Raw genomic sequence first — 23262 nt, 5'->3', positions numbered from 1 at the left:
AAAATCACTTTAACAAAGATTCTGTTAATTTACTTTTATTCTCAAATTATTGACTCAAATCATTTAGCTGTTATTTAATTTGAAATTAAAAAAAAAACTTTATAATATTCATAGTAAATAAGCATTAATTATAATGTATGACTTAATGTCTAAATAATAACCATACGAAAATCTCTACAACTTTAAAAGAAGTTTATAACAATGATAAACTAAACGTCACAAGATTCTGTTCAAACATAACATAGGTGTGAGACCTGTGTATTACATGAGTTTATTTAAAATAAAAATTAAATATAAAATTCTAAACATTAAGAATTTTGAATTTATAAGAAAAATGAAAAAATGTTGAATTATAAAAATTAAGGTGTTTTATTTCTCTTTTAAATTTAAACAAATAATTTAGATAAATAAATAAAAGAAACTAATAAAACTTTAACTTGATAATTTTGAAATTTAAAGGAAAGTTTATTAATGAAATTGATATGCATTTATTAGTACATTTAATATTATGTGAAATTTAATAAAATGGAAAAACCATAAAATGACATGTGAAATAAAATTTAATTTAAAATTACCATAAAATTACATGTAACAAAACGAATAAGAATATAACATGTGGCAAAAATATCCTTTTATTTATTAGGGTAGATTATTAGGGTAGATTTGCAAAATGAAAAAAAAAAAAAAATCATGTAACTCTTTACACAGTTTTACGTATAGAATAAATAAAACAATATTGGTTTAACTGATATTATTTTACAAAACCATAATTTCTTGTTTTAAGAGGTATAAAGTTATATATATGTCACTGTTAAAAAAAAGACTGTTTAAAAAGTATAACACTACAATAGTTTAATTTTTACGAAGGTGTAACGGTTTTTTTAGAAAATAGTGGGTGAAGACAAAGATGCCCCTCCCAAAAAAATAAAAAAATAAATAAATAAGGTAGCTAGTGAGTTGAGCGAGCCAACCCACACCTCCTTCCAGTGTGTTGCTTTGCTTTATGAGTTATGACCACCTCCAATCCCTCCAAAAGTGGGTGGGTGTCTGTAGTCTCCTTTTTCTCATTCTCTCTCAACATCTCCACGAACTTTCCCTTTTCTTGAGATCATCTAATGGATGCTGCTCAGTGGTCGGAGGTAACCTAATATCTCAGTTCAATTATATATATAAAGACCATGCATATATATATGTCTGTCTGTCTGTCAGTCTTGATTTTTAACTTTCTAACTAGGGTTTTATTTGTTTCTTGCTTTTGATGATGGCTAGGTTTAGTTTTTTGCACTTTTAAAAGAGATGATGGTGTACCATGTTGTTGTTCAACCACTAATTAAACCCAAATCTTTGTGTTGTGTTTGTCTGTATTACATATATATATATCTCATAATATTGTTCTTGAAAGTACTTACTACACTTTCTCTTTACTTTCCCTTTTAAATTCCCTCCTCACTCAAAAAAGTTGACCTAAAAAAGCTTTCTTTTTGAGACAAACTGATTTGGATTTGATAGCATGGAGTCATGTGTTCCTCCTTTTCTTTTTCTTTTTCAACTTTTCAGGGATTGGGAGTGGTGAAATCCATGGAAGAAAAGAAAAGTATCAGACCACAAAAGCCACAAGCTTTGAACTGTCCAAGGTGCAATTCAGCGCACACAAAGTTTTGTTACTACAACAATTACAGCCTCTCTCAGCCAAGATACTTTTGCAAGACTTGTAGAAGGTACTGGACCGAAGGCGGATCTCTAAGAAACGTTCCGGTTGGCGGTGGTTCACGGAGGAACAAGCGATCGTCGTCATCATCATCATCAGTACCATCTGCAGCAGCTTCGATATCTAAAAATCAGCACCAGATGATGATGGCCCCACCAGCACAAAGCATGATCACACCACAAAACCCTAGCAGCAAGACAATGATCCTAGGTCAAGGTATAGGTAGTCAAGGTCAAGGTGGTCAAGACCTAAACCTAGGTTACACAAACATCTCTCTTCAATTTGGTAGCTTGCCATTCAATCCAAACACCACAAGCACCTCCAGTACTCAGTTCTCAGCCATGGAATTCTTGAAAAGTGGATTTGCTGATCCCAGAGAGGTGATGATGAACTCATTACCAAACACCATGATCATGAATTCTCCTGCAGGTTTGAATTTTTCTCTTGATGGATTTGAAAATGGTGGAGGTAATTATCACCATCATCCACAAGGAGGAGGTAGTGGGGTATCTAATCATCAAGCCACCATGAGTACTATCACCACAACTGCTGGTACAAGTGCAAATGCTAGGGTATTATTTCCCTTTGAAGACCTGAAGCCTATTTCAACATCAAATAGTGACTTGCTTGAGGCAACTAGAGGGCAAGGAGAATCTTCAAGTGGGTATTGGGGTACAGCTAGTGGAGGATTAGGAGGTGGATCATGGTAAATATATAACAGATCGAAGAATTTGAGTTCAAGTTTTGCTTTTTTTTCTTGATTTTTAGTTGTTTTTGAACTGTAGAAATTGTGGGTTAATTAATATATATAGTAATTACTGCATGTAATTTTACAAAACATAGGTTAAACCATTTTTCTTTCCTTTTTGGTTTCAAGAAATGTCTGGCCGATGGTGGTAATTTTCTTTCAAGGTCTTGCAAATTAACATTATGGAATCGCACATCTTCATGAAAGTAAAATGGAAGTGGAATTTACCTGTGCGACAAGTACTAGGCGGCATGAATTCCATGATGCACATGGTAGACCACTTAAATGCAGCCACTTTATCTAAAGAAAATATGGAAGACTTGCGTTATCATGGAGTGACACCACTTACGGGTGCATATATAATTTAATAAATAAAGCATTTGAAATCAATTACATTTTTGTATGATGGATGTGTTCATAGATATCTTTTTATATATTAAATTAAATGTACGTTTTTTTTTGTTCAATATATAACTGTTAAAATTTTGTAAATATCAAGATATGATTAATTAATAATCATATACAATAACTTTACAATATTTAATTCTCTTTTTTACATTTAGACATTGTAGGTACGTTGTTAATCAATCATGCACATATGAACGTGTTACTTCATCAGATGGATGGTAATTGTTGTTGATCATTCAGTGTGATATTAAACTACATGTATAATAATAATAATAATAATAATAATAATAATAATAATAATAATAATGGAATTGATGGATTTTTTTTTTGTTAAACATTGGAAGGATATGATAGTTTTGGAATGATAGAAAATTAAGAAAGAATAACCTTTTCTTTCCTAGATAGTTTTTTTTAATAAATAATTGTTGGATACATTAATTGTTTTAAACATTTTTCATGTTTGTCAATTGTAAAGCAAATAACAATGTTTTTGTTTATTATTTTAAAAGATACAGTATATATGTTTAAGTTATATGGGATATCTGTTAATTTTTCTTGGATTATTTTTATTATAATATATTAGTAATTTTAGGCTATAAATTTGAATGGTGTTTAACTATTATGTTTCTTGTTAGGAATGAGCATATGAACCGAGGAACGGGCCGGAACCGGTCAGGCCGGGACCAAGACGATATTCTTATGGATTTTTAAAACCGGGAACCGGCAGAACCAGACCCGGTAGAACCGACAAAAATCGGCAGAATCGGCAAAAAACGGAACCGTTTGTTGTTATTTATCGATGACCGGTTCAAACATTGAAGACATGGCAAGAACAGGTAAGAACCAGGAGCCGGTAGAACTAGCGGTCCGGTTAGGTTCTTAATTTCGGCCGACTTCGGTTCACGGGTCGGGTCCGGTTCGGGCCGGTTCCAGCCAGGTAAGTTCCTTTGCTCATCATTAGGGAAATGACTTAAGTATTTTTGGCACTTGGACGTTTGAACAATAATTCACCTTTAAGGAAATGACTTACGAAACCAACGAAGTTTCTAAATCATTCAAAAAACTCCAATTATGTTTTGTTTGTTAAAGAAAATTTAACAAACTTAATATTTTGTCTAAAAAAGCTCAACTAAGTTATGTTTTTGTTCAATTCTATGGAAGTAAAACAAAACAAAAAAAAAAAAAAACAGATGACGTGACATATTACCATATTGAAAAAATGACTTGTCAGACCAACGAAGTTTTCAAACCATTCAAAAAATCACAGTCATGTTTTGTCTATTCAAAAAAACCAACGAACTTAATCTTTTGAACTGACAAAACATGATTGGGGTTTTTGAACGGTTTGGAAACTTTGTTGGGCTTTTTTAGACAAAATGTTAAGTTCGTTGAGTTTTCTTGAATAGACAAAACATGATTTAGGTTTTTTGAACGGTTTGGACACTTCGTTGGGCTTATAAGTCGTTTTCCCTTCAACTTTAATATTGTATGCAATTAGATCATTAATTTTCAACAAGTTGTATTAGAGCGTACTTATTGTATATCGAAGTATATGTCAATGTTACTGATAGCAGATAAAGGTGAAGATGTTCAAAAATCCGAGAAGAACAATAGTGTTACACTACATTATTCGTTGCTTACGAAGTTAAATTACTCGGTGTGGGATATAAAAATGTGAGTGAATTTGCAAGCACAAGGAGTATGACATGCAATTTGAAATAAAGATGTAGAAGAACAGAAATATCTAATGACTCTAGTTGCTATCTATTAAGCAATTCTGGAGGATATGTTAATTATGTTAGCTGAGAATGACACAACTAAAGAAGCATGGGAAACGCTTAAAGTGATGCACATAGGCGTCAATCGGGTAAAAGAGGCAAAGTACAAACCTTGAGAAGTGACTTCGAGGTTATCCGAATGAAAGGCGGTGAATTGGTGGATGATTTTTCACGAGATTAAATACCATTGTGACCGATATTCGATCTTTAAGCGAAAAAAATTAAGGAAGTTGTGGTGGTAAAGAAATTTCTTCGAGCTGTCTCATTGCGATTTATGTAAATCGTAACATCTATGGAACAATTTAGATGTTTAAAGAACATGATTGTAGAAGAGGTTGTGGGTCATTTAAAAACCCATGAAGAAGGGCTTCAAGGTTTTGGAGAACAAGTAAATGAACATTCCTTGTTGGTTACACATGTCAAGTGGGCATCGCAATCCAAGAAACCAGAATGAGGGGAGCTCGTCAAACACCTCAAAGGATAGAGATAGTCGTGGTGGTCGAGGCCAACGAAGAGGCTGAGGACGAGGGTTTGGCTGAGGAGGTGGACGTGAAACTAATGCAAAACAGAATGACCACAAAAAGGATAAAAGCAAAGTAAAACGCTTAAAATGTGAGAATTTTGGTCATTATGCATCGGAGTGCTCGGAAAAGAACCGCGGTGAGGAGGCAAACCTCACCGGTGTTTATGTAACACCGTAAATTTCAAAACAAAATTTCTTTTGAAAACGTATAATTCTTAATACATATTTCACAAAAACATCATTTATTAAAATCACAAAACATAACTCTATGTTTAATTAAATGGTAATCCAGGATCCTCCTAACTCTTTCTCTGGTGTGTGTACAATCAAGTTGCCGTCCTGCGATCCTGAGAAGAAAACCTGAAACACATAACACGGTAAGCACGAAGCTTAGTGAGTTCCCCAAAATACCACATACAACACATAATAGCCACTCGAGGCTATAACTCTGTTTGACCCTCTGGTCAGTGTGTCTCAGTGGGACCCTCCAGTCCCATAACTCTGTGGACCCTCTGGTCCTAACTCTATGGACCTTCCGGTCCTAACTCTATAACTCTGAAACATACATAGCATAAATCACATAGAAATAATGCAGTGTATCACATCATATAAATAGCATACAAAATACTTTGTCACATAACTCTAATTACCACTCTAGGTAAAGTATAGTGAGAAGACTCGCCTCGGATAAAGAACAGCTCCTATAATCACTGTTGCTACACACCAGACTCTAACTCTGTGCCAAACCCACAATAATCTCAATTTGGAGCTAAGTCCAACCTCTCACTTATTGGGTCTAAAGATAGACCACCTAATGGTCCATTAATACTCTAAGCCCATTGGGCCCACCAAAGCCCAATAATAAATGGGCCCTCACACGACCCAATTCCCAACCAAAAACGCAAGTCCAAACCAAAGGCCCAAAGCACATACATACACTTTTCTAGTCCAAGACTCTATTACATGAGGTCCAAACTCCTGGCCCAACAATCAAGGCCCAATACAATGCTTAGCCTAAAACCCCTAGAAGGAGTTACGTTGTAACAACGTGAATTTTCAAAATAATTTTTCATTTTTAAAACATTCATTCATTCATAAATAATGTCAAACACATTTTATCAAATGTTATTATCACAAAACTTTTCCCCAAAATCTCTACAAAAACTCCAATGCGTGTGTGTACGAATCATGCTGACGCCTTTCCACTCTCATCACTAGTACCTGAAACACATAACACAACAACTGTAAGCATAAATGCTTAGTCAGTTCCCCAAAATACCACATACAACACATACGCCACTCAAGGCTATAATACGACCCTCCGGTCAATGTGTCTCAGCGGGACCCTCCAGTCCCGTAGCTCGTTGGACCCTTAGGTCCGGTCATAGCTCGTTGGACCCTCCGGTCCAGTCTATATCATCATACAACATACAATATCACATAGCACATAATCTCATACATAACACATAAGACCCTCTGGTCATCACATGGTACCACTCTAGGTAACGTATAGTGAGAAGACTCACCTCGATGTCTCGGAAAATATCTGACTCGAAAGAAGTATGATCTAGCCTCCGCCTAATCACATAAAGTAATACTCTCATAAATACAACTATACTCAACCCTAAAAGTCAACAAGGTCAACGGTCAACTTGACCCGACTCGGCGAGTGCACAAGAGCGACTCGGCGAGTCTACACGTGTCCACTGACTCTCTTAGATTCTCTCTTGGCACGTCGAGTACTTCCCTTGACTCGACGAGTTCCACCTGGCATGAATCACGGGGCCACCCCGACTCAACTCGCCGAGTTTCAAGAACAACTCGGTGAGTTCCAACTTAAACTCACACCCCTGACTCTCCCTAACTCACCGAGTCATTCCCCCAACTCGGCAAGTCCACTCACTGAGTGATTAACGGGCAACCTTCATACTACTCGCCGAGTCTGTTCTTAGGACTCGGCGAGTTCATGCCATGCACAAACTCAAAACAACTTCTGAGGTCAGATCTGTTCCATACAATCATAGATCTGGCCTCCCCAAGCATGATAATCACGTAAAGTTCGGACCTTGACACACATATAACATAGAAATGGTCCAAAATGGCGATTTAGCCCCAAAAATGACATTCCAAGCTCATGACTTCCAAAATGACTCATAAAGCTCCAAGGGTTAAGGCCTCTGGACTTCTTTGGGTCCAGATCTAGAACACAAACTCGAGGAGGGACCAAATACACCACTTAATCAATCTCTAAAAGGGTTAGGAAAACCCTAACACTAAGAATCAACACCAAAACTGAAGAAGGTCTGAGAATAATTCCTCAATTGAATCTCTATGAGCTCAAAACCACCAAAAATCGCACCTCCTTCAGCCTCCTCTTGCCTTAAACACTTCCTTCTTGCAAAAACACCCACCAAATATCAAGATTGGCCTCTCCTTCCTCACAAACGCTCTAGATCTCTTTAGGGTTTCTCTCTGGGGTTGGTGGCCGCAAATGAAGGCCATAAGGCCCTTTAAATAGGTCTCAAACCCTGGAAATTAGGGTTTCATTAAATAGCATGGAATCGCCGAGTCCACTCATGAACTCGCCGAGTCCAGCTGTGAACTCGCGTACAAATCCGCAACCATACTCGGCGAGTCTAGACGCCAACTCGCCGAGTTCCCCCCATAAAACCCAAAAATAAAAGAACAAAATATCATACCTGGGAATCCGGGTGTTACAATTCTCCCCCACTAGAATCAGACTTCGCCCTCGAAGTCTTATTCTGTAAACAACTCCAGATGTTGCTCCCGCATCTCACGCTCCGGTTCCTAAGTCAACTCTGACCCTTTCTGATGCTGCCACTGGACCTGCACCAGCAGCACTTCCTTGTTCCTCAAAACCTTGATCTTCTGATCCCTGATCGCCACCGGTCTCTCGACATAATTCAGGCTCACATCCACCTGAATATCTTCTAATGGCACCACTGCCGACTCGTCGACTATACACTTTCGCAACTACGACACGTGGAAAGTGTCATGAATCTGACCCAACTCTGCTAGCAACTCCAAACGATAGGCTACCCTGCCTACTCTCGCGATCACCCTGAAAGGTCCAATATATCGGGGCCCCAACTTGCCCCTCTTCCTGAATCGGATCACTCCTTTCCAAGGAGAGACCTTCAGGAGCACGAAGTCGCCGACCTGAAACTCGAGCTCGGACCGGCGTCTGTCCACATAACTCTTCTGACGACTCTGAGCGGTCAATAGCCTCTGCCTGACCTACTGGATCTGCTCTGTCGTCTGAAGCACAATCTCGGTGTTTCCCATCACATGCTACCCTACTTCTCCCCAACAAATAGGGGTTCGACACCTCCTCCCATACAACAGCTCAAAGGGCGGCATGCCAATGCTCGAATGATGGTTGTTGTTATAAGAAAACTCTACCAAGGGCAAATATGTGTTCCAACTCCCGCCAAAATCCAACACACATGCCCGGAGCATGTCCTCGAGCGTCTGAATCGTCCGCTCACTCTGCCCGTCAGTCTGTGGGTGGTATGCGGTACTAAAATGCAGTTTCGTACCCAATTCCTCATGAAACTTCTTCCAAAATCTGGAAGTGAAATGTACATCTCGATCTGAGACAATCGAGATTGGAACTCCATGCCGCAATACCACCTCTCTCACGTACATCTCTGCCAACTTCTCCACGGAAGAGCTCTCGCTGATGGCCAGGAAGTGAGCACTCTTCGTCAATCTATCCACAATCACCCAAATTGCATCGACACCCCTCACGGTTCTTGGCAATTTGGTGATGAAATCCATGGTAATCTGTTCCCATTTCCATTCGGGAATCTCTAATGGCTGCAGTTTACCATGTGGACGCTGGTGCTCGGCCTTCACCCTGCGACAGGTCAAGCACCTCTCTACAAACCATGCGACATCCCTCTTCATACAAGGCCACCAATAATCCTTCTTCAGGTCCAAAAAACATCTTAGTGGCCCCGGGATGGATCGAGAATTTCGATCGATGAGCCTCTTCCAACAAAATGGTATGCGTTCCGCCCACAGACGGTACCCAAATCCGGCCCTGAAATGTCATAAGCCCCCAGCTATCGGTAACAAATTTCGATACCAGCCCGACAACTCGCTTCCTCTTCTGGCTCTCTGTCTTCACAGCCTCAGCCTGGGCCCCACGAATAGCATCCAACACCGGGGTCATCACTGACAATCTCAAACAAACATCTCGAATTGGGGCGCCCTCCGCCCTACGGCTCAATGCATCGGTTACCACATTAGCCTTTCCCGGGTGGTACAGGATCTCACATTCATAATCCTTGATCACGTCCAACCACCTCCTCTGGCGCATATTTAGGTTGGGCTGATCCATCAAATACTTCAAGCTCTTGTGGTCCGTGTATATTGTACACCGAACCCCATACAGATAATGTCGCCAGATCTTGAGAGTGAACACTACCGCTCCCAACTCCAAATCATGAGTGGGGTATCTCGACTCATGAGGCTTAAGCTGCCTCGATGCATATGCAATTACATGCCCCCTATGCATAAACACCGCTCCCAATCCGGATATCGATGCATCACAATATACCACAAAATCTTCCATCCTTTCCGGAAGGGCCAACACTGGGGCCTCGCATAATTTCTGGCGAAGTGTCTCGAACGAGGTCTGCTGTTCCGGACCCCAAGAAAACGCAACACCCTTACGGGTCAACTTGGTGAGTGGCACGGCGATCTTGGAGAAATCGTTAATAAATCTCCGATAATAGTCGGCCAAACCCAGAAAACTCCTGATCTCGGTGGGTGACCTCGGCACCTCCCATCTCATGACCGCCTCAATCTTGGCCGGATCGACCAATATCCCATTCTGGTTAACGAGGTGTCCTAGAAACTGAACCTCTCGTAGCCAGAACTCACATTTGGAGAACTTAGCATAAAGCCTCTCCGATCTCAGAACTCCGAGGATCTGCCTCAAATGCTCCTCATGCTGCTCTCTGGATCTCTAATACACCAAAATGTCGTCGATGAACACGATCACTAAGCGATCCAACATCGGTCTACACACCATGTTCATGAGATCCATGAACACCGCCGGTACGTTGGTGAGTCCGAAAGGCATCACCACGAACTCGTAATGCCCATAACGAGTCTGGAATACTGTCTTCTGGACGTCCTCCTCCCGCACCCTCACCTGATGATACCCCGACCTCATATCGATCTTGGTGAACCAAGATGCTCTCTGCAACTGATCAAACAAATCATCGATCCTCGGCAATGGGTAACGGTTCTTGACCGTTAGCTTATTCAGTTCACGATAATCAATGCACATCCGGAGCGAGCCATCCTTCTTCTTGACAAAAAGGATAGGCGCCCCCCATGGCGAACTGCTCGGCCTGATAAACCCCTTCCCCAGCAGCTCCTGAAGCTGCGAGGATAACTCCTGCATCTCCGGAGGCGCAAGGCGATACGGCGCCTTAGCGATAGGTGCAGCTCCTGGAACCAACTCAATACTGAACTCTACCTGCCTCTCCGGAGGCACACCCGACAATTCCTCTGGAAACACATCCGGAAACTCGCGCACTATCAAAACCTCATCCACCGACTTCGGTCTCTCTGAAACAACCCTCGCATCCATCACATATGCCACAAATCCTCTACAGCCCTACTGTAGACTCTGTCTCGCTCTGGCGGCCGAACAAAATGTTGACCTCGCACGTGTACCCTCGTCGTGCACTGTAAGAACCCCCCACTAGGGTCTCGAATCGTCACCAACTGACGCTCGCAATCTATCACAGCTCCATATCGGCTCAACCAATACATACCCACTATAACACACACGTCCCCCATCGCGATCGGAACCGGATCTATCGAGAACTCCACACCGAAGATCTCAAGGACACATCCTCGAATCACATCCGAAACATACACTGCTCGCTCATCAGCTATGGAAACTCGCAGAGGCCGATCCAACGCCTCTCGATGGACACTAATATGCTGACTAAATGCTATGGAAACAAACGACCGACTCGCACTCGAGTCAAATAATACCAATGCAGGCACAGAACTCATAAGAAAAGTACCTACGCATATCATCATATAAGCATAAATACGCAACTCAAATAAAAGATGAAAAGAGAATACATATCAGCCACAACATCGGGCGCCACGCGGACCTCCTCTGCGGTCAACTGAAATGCCCTCCCACGAGCCTTCGGGGCCTCGACCTTCACCGGCCGAACCTCGGTAACCCTAGCAGCAGGCGCAGATCCCTACGTTGATCCCTGAAGAAGCTGCGGGCACTCGGCCTTCCAATGGTCGGTCTGATTGCAATGAAAGCACACCGAAAATCCCTTGAGGCAATCCCTCGCGATATGCCCCTCCTTCCCACACTTGTAGCACACCCCAGTCCTGCACGTCCCCTCGTGAATCTTACCGCATTTCCCACAGGTGTGGCCCTTCGCGCCACCAGATCTCGAATCAGTGGGTCTAGCCCGCTTGGCTGCCGGCTGAGACTGATCCGGTCGCCGATCCATCCTCTGAGACTCGGCCTCCTCCCTGGCCTGAGTCTCCAACTCGATCTCCCTCTTCCGGGCATTTTCCTGGAGCTCAGCAAATGTCCGGTAAGTCGAGTTCGCCACGAACTTCCGAATATCTCTCCTCAGCACACTCAAATAACGGCTCATACGAGCCTGCTCAGACGACACCTGCTCAGGGAAAAACATCGCCCTCTCATGAAACTTCCGGGTGATGACTACCACAGAATCAGTATCCTGCTTGAGGGTCAAGAACTCCTGAATCAACCGTTCCCTCTCCACCGGGGGAACATTCTCCTCTCTGAACATAGCGGTGAACCTCTCCCAGGTCACCTCGGAAATCTCAGCCAAAGTGAAGTTCGCCGTCACGAACTTCCACCAATCCTTCGCTCCCAGGCAGAGCTGGTTCAAGGCGAATCAAACCCTCAAGTGCTCTGGACAAGAGCACATTTAGAGACATCCCTTGATGTCAGAGATCCATCTCATAGCGGAAATCGGGTCCTGCGTCCCGTCGAACTCTGGTGGCTTCGTGTTGCTGAACTCCCGGAACAACAACGAGTCACCTCCCTGAGGTCTGGCAGCAGCAGTAGCCTCAGTCAATGTTGCGTACCGCTCATCAAAAGTCTCAATCAACGTGGTCTTGATGTCCCCAAACATCGTGGGAATCTCATCCCGAATGGCAGCAGCAACCTCCTCATGAATCAATCGACGGATCTCCTCGCCGCCGACACTACTGCTCTCAGGTGTGTGTCGAGTCCCAACCATGATGCTTCTGAAATACAACAAAAATTATCAGAGATTTGATCGAGCATACACATACTCGATGACGTAACCCTACTTGTCCTCCGTTGTCCAAAAGATTCTTACTTGGAATGCCCACTGATTCGGTGTCTCCAGTAGCACGGGCCCAATACTACTGACCACACCGCATCAGTATTCACTCCAAGTCCTCCTCCTTGGATCTTGGATTACAAGTACTCTACTCTCAAAGGATCTCAGCAGCAGAAAAATCCTAGGCTAAGGCATCACAAATCAGGCCACTCTAGTCATAATATGTATACCTAGACTACTCTAGCATGCATAACATAACATATCGCATAACACATAATGTAAGGGTACTTTTAGGGATTCACCGTTCGGGCGCTGGTTGATCGTACACACGGCTCTGCTCTGTTTGTCTCAAAACTCTTTTTACTCTTTTCAAAATTTTTACTTCATTATCAAAATTTTTCCTCAAATCCTCAGTTTGAGTTCAGATACGCCCGAAGATGCATCCGAATCCTTCAAACCAAGGCTCTGATACCAACTTATAACAACGTGAATTTTCAAAATATTTTTTCATTTTTAATACATTCATTCATTCATAAATAATGTCAAACACATTGTATCAAATGTTATTATCACAAAACTTTTCCCCAGAATCTCTACAAAAACTCAAATGCGTGTGTGTACGAATCATGTCGGCGCCTTCCCGCGCTCATCACTAGTACCTGAAACACATAACACAACAACTGTAAGCATAAATGCTTAGTGAGTTCCCCAAAATACCACATACAGCACATACGCCACTCAAGGCTATAATACGACCCTCCGGTCAATGTGTCTCAGCGGGACCCTCCAGTCCCGTAGCTCGTTGGACCCTTAGGTCCGATCATAGCTCGTTGGACCCTTAGGTCCGATCATAGCTCGTTGGACCCTCCGGTCCGGTCTATATCATCATACAACATATAATATCACATAGCAAATAATCTCATACATAACACATAAGACCCTCTGGTCATCACTGTTGGGTTTTGAGCATTCTAACACTCCTAAGTGTACATGCAACCCTAAATACCTTGGATCTATGTTTTCTCTATTATACATGCAAATATGAACATCCAAGGTATTATCCTAATCTAGCATATAAAACAATGAATATAACAAGATAGAATACATACCTCTTTGATGTAGAATGTTCTCAAGAAGCTTGAGTGCCTAGTGCCTCAAGTGTGACACCTCAAATGGTTCACACAACATCATATGCACTTGGAAGACTTAAAGAGAAACACCACACTTCATGAAAATCGGCTAGCCCTTTCTTACTTTCTTTATTGGCCGATTTTTCCCAAAGAATATGATCTTATATAGTTGTTACAATTAGGGTAAACCCTAATTGTCATGACTTTCCATTTCCTTGGATCCATGGGTTCAAATACACCATGGAGCATCCATGGAGCATCCTATGGGTTTTAGCCCAACTTGATAATCCATGGAGCATTAGCCCACTATACAAGTATGGATGATTTACATCAACCCATATATAATTACTCTTCTTTTGATCACTTAATTAATTCTAGAGTAATTCTTGATCAATACTAATTAAATAATCTTATTAATATATTATAACTTATAATATATTAACAAACCTTAAGTGTTATTTCTCTCATTATAGTCTATCCAAATGCATGATGCCATGCAACCCAAATGGACCATGCCGAGTCGGGTCAAGTCTTACCAATGATAGTTATGGACTCAGACATTAATCCAACAGTCTCCCACTTGGATAAGTCTAAAACTATTATTGCGTATGACTTCAAGAACCAACTGGCAATCGTAGCTCTCAAAAGCTTCCGTCGAACTCTGACCTTGCCGATGATCTCTGACCTTTGTCAATGACTTGTCCATTAGATAAGGGATCATATATTCCTCCATTCTAGATATCATATGGACTGAGACGTGGATTATAAATCATTCTCTCTGTCCATTTGTTGTTTCCTGATTTCCGATTTATGACAACTGACTGATTGAACAAATCAAATCAGTTCTGGCTTGGCCAAGCACTCACATGTGTCATCGCTAAATCATCGAGGGGCCCACAAATATCTCTTTTATCCTGAAGGTAAAAGGAATGGATAAACTTCGACTCATATGGCTTGTTCTATAACTTGTTGAATCATACACAAAGACACGTTTTATAACATCGAGTTACCAATGCAGTTTCGTGCAATCAATGTATAACCAACTCATAGTAACAACTCATATCTCTAGGTTTGAAGAATATAAGATATTATCGTCTCATGATCACTCGTGATAAAATCCATGAAGTGATTCAAATGAGCGCGGGTTGAATCCAATACTCAAAACTTATGAGCACTCATGAGCGTTGTAGCACAACTTTGTCCACCAACTTGGACCTCTACAAGCCAACCCATGACAGTCTTGATTCATATCTACTTCCAACATATGACCGACTGTGGATGGTTTGAATAACTTAGTCATTCCGGAAGAATAACCTAGTTATTATGGAAGTCAAAACATGCAAAGTGAAGCACAAGAATAAATGAATCTAATATGGTATCGAAACCTATGAATATAAATAAAACACTTTCTATTTATCACCATACTGATTACTCATTATTCATTGTTTCGGTTTTATCAACTTTATACTTGAATTAAAACACTAGTTGTCCCATGCTCCAAGCATGTACATTATGTTTTTCTAAACAATAGCTTTGCCATACACCAAGTATGCACTCTATGTTTATCTATGATCCTTACTTTGTGAAATAAACCAATTGACCAAACTTTCAATGATTCTAATTTCACACTCCCAAATCGAAATCTTGTTAGGAATTAAACTTAAATGCACTGCCCTCTTGCAATGAATGTGTACTAAGTCACAAAGACTTGTCAACAACCATTACAGGGTATTCCAATGAAGACCTACTCCATGTACATAAAGCCTTATGTTCAAAGTATGCATTGCTTTGAACATGATTCTTGCACTAAGTTCTTTCTAATCTTACACAGATTGCTACTATCTATAGAGACAACTCTATTTCCCATTTTGACTACTACTTCTGAACAAAAGTTGCCTCTTTTTAGACTATGTCAATATGGCCCTTACAAAATTCACACTATACTTCCAACTGTCCTTGAGCAACAAATCTTTGGTAAACCTTAGATTGTCCTCGACAATTGCTTAATCACTTTAGTCATATCCAATTCTCGACATTTTCCTCCTTAATGCCCCAAGGCATTTGGAAAATTCAGAAAGAATAAATATTATAGCACAAGTAATCGATCTTGCACCCAAAGTAAATGGGACAGGATTCATGATGTTTCACATAAAGAAATGGTTCTAGACCAGTCTTTTGCCATAATAATTTTTTGTTTGCCATATTCTCAAAATTTTACTATGAAAAGGGATGTCGTAATCATAATCGAATTTTGAGAACGCAATATATAGAATTTTTCTTAAGTTGAACTAATCCAACATGAAATTCATATATATATTTTTGACTAAAGGTGATTAAAATCTCAATATAAGCTCTTTAGAATGATTATAAACTCAATCTAAGCTTTTCATAAATGAAATGAAGTATAATTTCCTCTCCCTTAATTATAGCAAAACAACTTTTTCAACCCCTGCAACCTCACGAATTGAAACTTTTGTTTTATATAATTAATATTGCTAACTTGCAATACTTATCATAATTATCATGCTCCCACTAACATGATGATTATTAGCATAACACTTATGCTCCCACTAGCTTTGACATGTACTTAGAAATCAGCTATTGACTTTTTTTTTACCAAAGTTCATATTTCTGATACTAGATTGATTTCATAAGACTTTATCAAAATCATACACCTTATCTTAGATAGCTCACAGGTGTGTCTAAACAATTTCAGAACTATAAAAAGGGATTTCGTAATCATAGTTTTAATTGTTTAGACCTTTGCTATTTCTCATAAGTCCATGTTAGTGTGCCTACTAACAACTTTGAGAATGCAAAGATTACTATCTACTTATAAATCTACTTAGTGGAAGTGTTTCCTCACCATCATTTTCATGAATCGGAGAGAAAAATTATGACACCTAGATTTTTATGGTGTATGAGTTCCTACCCATATGAATTTGTCAAAACCATAATCACAAGACAAGGTTAGTGACAAATCCAAACTCATACGGATTGAACTTGTGCAATCTTAAGTTCTTGCCATTTGGCAGCACAAGGGCCTGCCATAGCTTCCAAGTAGCTGTGCAACCAATTGAGGAATCTAAGAACTCATATGCAAAGCCAACTTTAACTGGAATGGGCACAGAATATGTCAACACGATAGGTTATAAACCTCAAGTCGTGTACTAGTGAAGAACCTCAGGTTTTATTCTTAATTAGTTCTCGAGACTTTCAAGACCTTTAAGACTCCCACTGTCCTCTTGACATATAAGACTCTCTTGTCAAATATTCAAGGGATAGTGCGGATTCTTTATCAAGACAAACACTTCACACAATTGGCCTAAGTTGGTCTTTGTTTTATCCAAAACATCACAACTTACCAACTTCAAATGCACAAGAGTAGGACACTTTTACTCTTACATTTGACACGTGTTTTTAAACCTTTCTTTAATATATGTCACTCAAGTTACAATCTTAGAGTATAACTCTAAGGATTGTTTTGGAACGAAGTATGACTCGTCTTCTTGATTTAACCACTTCAACAATTCATAACTCCTCTTCTTAGTTATCAGAATGCACTTAGAGGATGAATTGTGATAAGGTATCTTAATCATTAAGATGATCATATAACATGATACTAAAGTGCTCTCCCATCTTTTTCAGATTTGAGAAGATTTTATCCTTCTGTCTAATTTGATTCTTCTCATTCGTTATGCCATACATCGAAATTTTTCCAATGTATCAGAATTACACTTAAGCCTGTAAGTATAACCATATTTACTAAACTTTAGTAAATCATGACGAATATTCTTATCGATTATTTGTGGTGGGCTTGATCAGTGCACAAGAATGTGTACTCGATCCCTTAGTCCTTTACTTGACTCACACATCCATGTGAACAAGTAATCAGTCTTAATTTTCCAATGCTTGAAAGTTCTCATTCATCATACTATACAACTTGCATGATTCCAAGTTTCGGTCCAATTGAAACTTGGGTGATGAGAAATTTTCTTTATTTGGTAAATTTAGACACTACCACAAATGAAAGAATCAATTTCATATTTCAAGTCTTGCTATTAATGGAATCTTATAAGCAACAAAAATTTTCACAGATGCCGTTGTAAGGATATTTTAAAATAAATAAAATCAGAAATTTTCCTTTTATTTTAAAATCTTTGCGGAAGAACTTATCCTTACAATCCATATGAAAACTTTTGTTATCTATTCCTAAGCAATGTCTCATAACTCCTAAGAAGTAGCTCAAGAATCCAATCTTCAAACTATGCGATAGAAATCCATCTACGCGATCAGATTCAGCATATTATTTCTTTAAGTTTCTTTACTTTTCTTTGATTCTTAAAACACCAAGATGTGACCCAGTCAAATCATGTAATAAGAATCTCCAAATAGGAACTTAATAGAGTTAGACAATGGACTTTACCTGAAGTAGAGTCAAACTTATTGACTTTAACATTCTTAGGTAAATCTGGCCGCTTCGCAACCAAAGTCCCTTCCTTTGGCAATAGAAACATATGGACCCTTAGGTAATAGTACATGGGACTATCTCAGACTTAGCCTTTCTCTTTACCATTTTGTCAATCAAGTCGACTATGGCAAATCCCTTTCCATTGGGAAGAGAATGCTTTTCTGGATTTCCTGTGTCACTATTGTCCATGTCCATAATGTTTTGGAAAGTTGATCTCCTAATCACATTTGCTTTACTAGCCTTCCAAACCATTGTTGATTCAGCAGTACCAAACAAATAGATAAGATCATTAAGGGTCTTGTCATGGGTTGTTTCATAGGATTCCCAAAGGAACTCACTATGTGAGTTAGAAAGTGATTGAACATCCAACTTTCTCAAGACTTTGACACCCAACTCTCCCGGCTTGTCAATATGTGACTTCATCTCCAAGATGTGATCACACCTATACCTTGCCTTGCCAATAGGGCTTGAGTGACCTTGAACTTGTGGGTTAGGGAGAATAATTGGAGGAGGTGGAGGAAGTGAAGTTCCAAGAGATTTGGGAAGATCATATATGTCTGAACTAGACATCTTTTGGGAGATATTCAAGTTTTGTTGATTTAAAGTCCTTAATATGACTCCCAATATGAAATATTAAGGCTAGGACCCAACAAACTATTTTATAACTGGAAGAGGGATGCCGTAATCCAAGTTATAAAATAGTTGAAGGTAGGTAAATGACGATTTACCAATTTCCACCATGAAAACCGAAATATAATTAAGTTTTAATTGGATTTGAAACTCCTAGATCTTGTAGATTCATTGAACTTTTCAATGGCATGTTTCAATCTCGAGTGTGCCCTTCAGGTTTTGTGACTAGGATGCTGAGGATCACAAAACAAGGTGTGAAGTAACCATTCAAATTACTTGGTACTCTTAAATGTTTATCACCCAACCGATGTGCCGGTAAACCACACACGCTCCACCAGCCTATGATAAACTTTAAGAAAACCCTTTTCCTACCTTGTTAAGTCAAGCCAGTGTGCCGGTAAACCACACACGTTCCACCAACTGACTTAAACAAAGTACAAAGTGTAATTTCATGTGTTAGCACCTTATTCACATTTTTTCCTAAGTAACTAAGATTGGGAATTATAAGTGTTTAGTTACTTAGTATTTATCATTAATACTTTTAATGAAGGGAGAACTTATAGTCTTTGTCCTACCCGTTCGGCTAACGACCCTCCACCAGTCAAGGAAGCGATGGGTGAGAGTGGACACCCATTAAACTGCCATTTTATAGGCAGTAACCTTATACCCCCCCCCCCCCCTTATAGACCGGCTTCGTGAATGAGGCCTACTTGCGGTAAGACTGACTTTACTCTTATACATACATATATACATACATACATATATATATATATATATATATATATATATATATATATATATATATTATTAACTTATAATATTATAAAGTATAAGGGTTGAATTTTAACTTTTAAAATTCTAAGGGCTAACTTGGAATTAAAGTATTCATAAGAGAAAACTTTTCAAATTCCAAAACTTGAGGGCAAGTTTTGAAACTATTCAAAACTAATTAATTCCATAACTTATGTGTTTAAAGTAGTTTTAATTAAAAGACTCTTCAAGTTCCATAACTTGAGGACAAGTTATGTAAGACTTTAAACTAATAAAAGAATGTACCTTTTCTTTATTTTCTAACTTATGGAACTAATTAAGGTTACACTTTTTTTATTATTTAATGAAGAGACTCTTGAACCTCCATAACTCGAGGACAAGTTATGGAGTCATAAAACCATTTAATGTGAACAAGACTCTTCATATTTGTAACCATTGCCAACTTTTATGAATTTTAAGAAACTTTAATGTGACTTTTCATGTAACTTGAGGACAAGTTACACAAACACATTTTGGAATCAACTCTTAGATTAAAATGGATTGAAATCAACTATTTCACATAACTTTTCTATTAATCTAAGAACAAGATAATTCAAATCATCAATCTTCAAGAAATTAGCATGAACATACAAACTAATACAAATCTTGAACTTATGACAATTATCTTAGAAATTGGATTAGCATGAACATTACCACATCAAAAAACAAGTTTATAGGTCCAAAAACATCTTAGGGTAATGTTCCTAGTCCAATTCCAACCAAAAAAGTCAAATTTATGCTGTCTGGGGCTCCAACTCGTCGACTGCACGAACCAACTCAGCGAGTTGGATGCATTTTGCCTTGGACTCGGTGAATCTGCTGGGCAGACAGCATCAAAACTCGATTTTTCAGCTACTTTTGCAAGTATAACAAGAAAACAAGCCTAGGCTCTGATACCACTGTTGGGTTTTGAGCATTCTAACACTCCTAAGTGTACATGCAACCCTAAATACCTTGGATCTATGTTTTCTCTATTATACATGCAAATATGAACATCCAAGGTATTATCCTAATCTAGCATAAAAAACAATGAATATAACAAGATAGAATACATACATCTTTGATGTAGAATGTTCTCAAGAAGCTTGAGTGCCTAGTGCCCCAAGTGTGACACATCAAATGGTTCACACAACATCATATGCACTTGGAAGACTTAGAGAGAAACACCACACTTCATGAAAATTGGCTAGCCCTTTCTTACTTTCTCTAGTGGCCGATTTTCCCAAAGAATATGATCTTATATAGTTGTTACGATTAGGGTAAACCCTAATTGTCATGACTTTCCATTTCATTGGATCCATGGGTTCAAATACACCATGGAGCATCCATGGAGCATTAGCCCACTATACAAGTATGGATGATTTACACAATCAACCCATATATTTAATTACTCTTCTTTTGATCACTTAATTAATTCTAGATTAATTCTTGATCAATACTAATTAAATAATCTTATTAATATATTATAACTTATAATATATTAACAAACCTTAAGTGTTATTTCTCTCATTATAGTCTATCCAAATGCATGATGCCATGCAACCCAAATGGACCATGCCGAGTCGGGTCAAGTCTTACCAATTATAGTTATGGACTTAGAAATTAATCCAACAATCACATGGTACCACTCTAGGTAACGTATAATGTGAGAAGACTCACCTCGATGTCTCGGAAAATATCTGTCTTGGAAGAACTATGATCTAGCCTCCGCCTAATCACATAAAGTAATACTCTCATAAATACAACTGTACTCAACCCTAAAAGTCAACAAGGTCAACGGTCAACTTGACCCGACTCGGCGAGTGCACAAGGGTGACTCGGCGAGTCTACACGTGTCCACTGACTCTCTTAGATTCTCTCTTGGCACGTCGAGTACTTCCCTTGACTCGACGAGTTCCACCTGGCATGAATCGCGGGGCCACCCCGACTCAACTCGCCGAGTCTTAAGAACAACTCGGCGAGTTCCAACTTGAACTCACACCCCTGACTCTCCCTGACTCACCGAGTCATTCCCCTAACTCGGCAAGTCCACTCACTGAGTGATTAACGGGCAACCTTCATACTACTCGCCGAGTCTTTCTTAGGACTCGGCGAGTTCATGCCATGCACAAACTCAAAACAACTTCTGAGGTCAGATCTGTTCCATACAATCATAGATCTGCCCTCCCCAAGCATGATAATCACGTAAAGTTCGGACCTTGACACACATATAACATAGAAATGGTCCAAAATGGTGATTTAGCCCCAAAAATGACATTCCAAGCTCATGACTTCCAAAATGACTCATAAAGCTCCAAGGGTTAAGGCCTCTGGACTTCTTTGGGTCCAGATCCAGAACACAAACTCGAGGAGGGACCAAATACACCACTTAATCAATCTCTAAAAGGGTTAGGAAAACCCTAACACTAAGAATCAACACCAAAACTGAAGAAGGTCCGAGAATAATACCTCAATGAAATCTCTATGAGCTCAAAACCACCAAAAATCGCACCTCCTTCAGCCTCCTCTTGCCTTAAACACTTCCTTCTTGCAAAAACACCCACTAAATATCAAGATTGGCCTCTCCTTCCTCACAAACGGTCTAGATCTCTTTAGGGTTTCTCTCTAGGGTTGGTGGCCACAAATGACGGCCATAATGCCCTTTAAATAGGTCTCAAACCATGGAAATTAGGGTTTCATTAAACAGCGTGGACTCGCTGAGTCCACTCATGAACTTGCCGAGTCCAGCTGTGCGATCGCGTACAAATCCGCGACCATACTCGACGATTCTAGACGCCAACTCGCCGAGTTCCCACCACAAAACCCAAAAATAAAAGAACAAAATATCATACCTGGGAATCTGGGTTTTACATACGTGGGGTGTACCCCCTGGTACGCTCAGCGTACCCAAACACTCAAGAAATTGATTGGGGACCTCAACCCAGTACGCGGGGTGTACTGGAATTACACGACGCGTACCTTCCGACTTGCTTAATCCATTTTTTGGGTCTTAACCTGTTAAGACCTTAGCTCAACTCTTGGATCTGGACTTCCTAACATCTCTTACTCCATAAAGTTAACAACTTTAAGCCTTTTCATGGCTGATAAGGTCACAACACATAAAAACTCTTACTTTCTTAACCCAAAATGCTCATAACTCATGCATGGGTAGATTCACACGATCAAGGCCTTATTTTTATGGTTCTCCACCACTAGAAACACTTAAAAGGACAGGTTATTAAGCTCTGGAGTGCATCAACTCATAAAGCCTCAAGCTTGGGACCAGAAACCCTAAAATGGACCCTAATATGCACAAAACAAAAAGAGAGGGAAAGCTTGGAGCTTTATACCTTCATATGGTGCTCTAGCCCCAAGAAAGCTCAGATCCACAGTCTGCTCTTCAACTTCACTCCCTTCCATGCTCCTTCTTGACTCCTAAAATCCCACAAGAACACAAACAAGCTCATCATGTCCACTCATAAGCTCAAGAACGGATATTAGGGTTTGAGAGGGTTTATTAACTGAGGAAGGTGGCCAGAAATGAGACCATCTCTTTCTTTATATAGGGGCACTTTACTCAATTAGGGTTTCCTTCTATGCCTTGTACGCCCATCGTACCCCTTGGTACGCCCAGTGTACTAGGTGGCTCTTGCTTAAGAAACATGTGTCTATGTACGCTAAGCGTACGCATACGTACGCCCAGCGTACTTCACTGCCAA

General features: G+C 39.7%; 1 protein-coding gene across 1 annotated transcript; it reads left to right on the top strand.

Moving 5' to 3' along the window:
* The first annotated feature begins 977 nt into the window (after positions 1 to 977).
* Positions 978 to 2570, top strand: LOC145070121 (uncharacterized). Its single transcript, XM_079017068.1, has 2 exons — positions 978 to 1139; positions 1558 to 2570. The coding sequence occupies exons 1-2, from the start codon at positions 1116 to 1118 to the stop codon at positions 2416 to 2418; spliced, it is 885 nt and encodes a 294-aa protein (XP_078873194.1). The 5' UTR covers positions 978 to 1115; the 3' UTR covers positions 2419 to 2570.
* Positions 2571 to 23262: the final 20692 nt, after the last annotated feature.

The sequence above is a fragment of the Lactuca serriola genome, chromosome 8 (genome assembly GCF_051521515.1).
Source record: "Lactuca serriola cultivar US96UC23 chromosome 8, Lser_US96UC23_V15, whole genome shotgun sequence".
Taxonomy (NCBI): Eukaryota; Viridiplantae; Streptophyta; class Magnoliopsida; order Asterales; family Asteraceae; genus Lactuca; species Lactuca serriola.
This window is presented reverse-complemented; position numbering and strand designations above follow the sequence as displayed.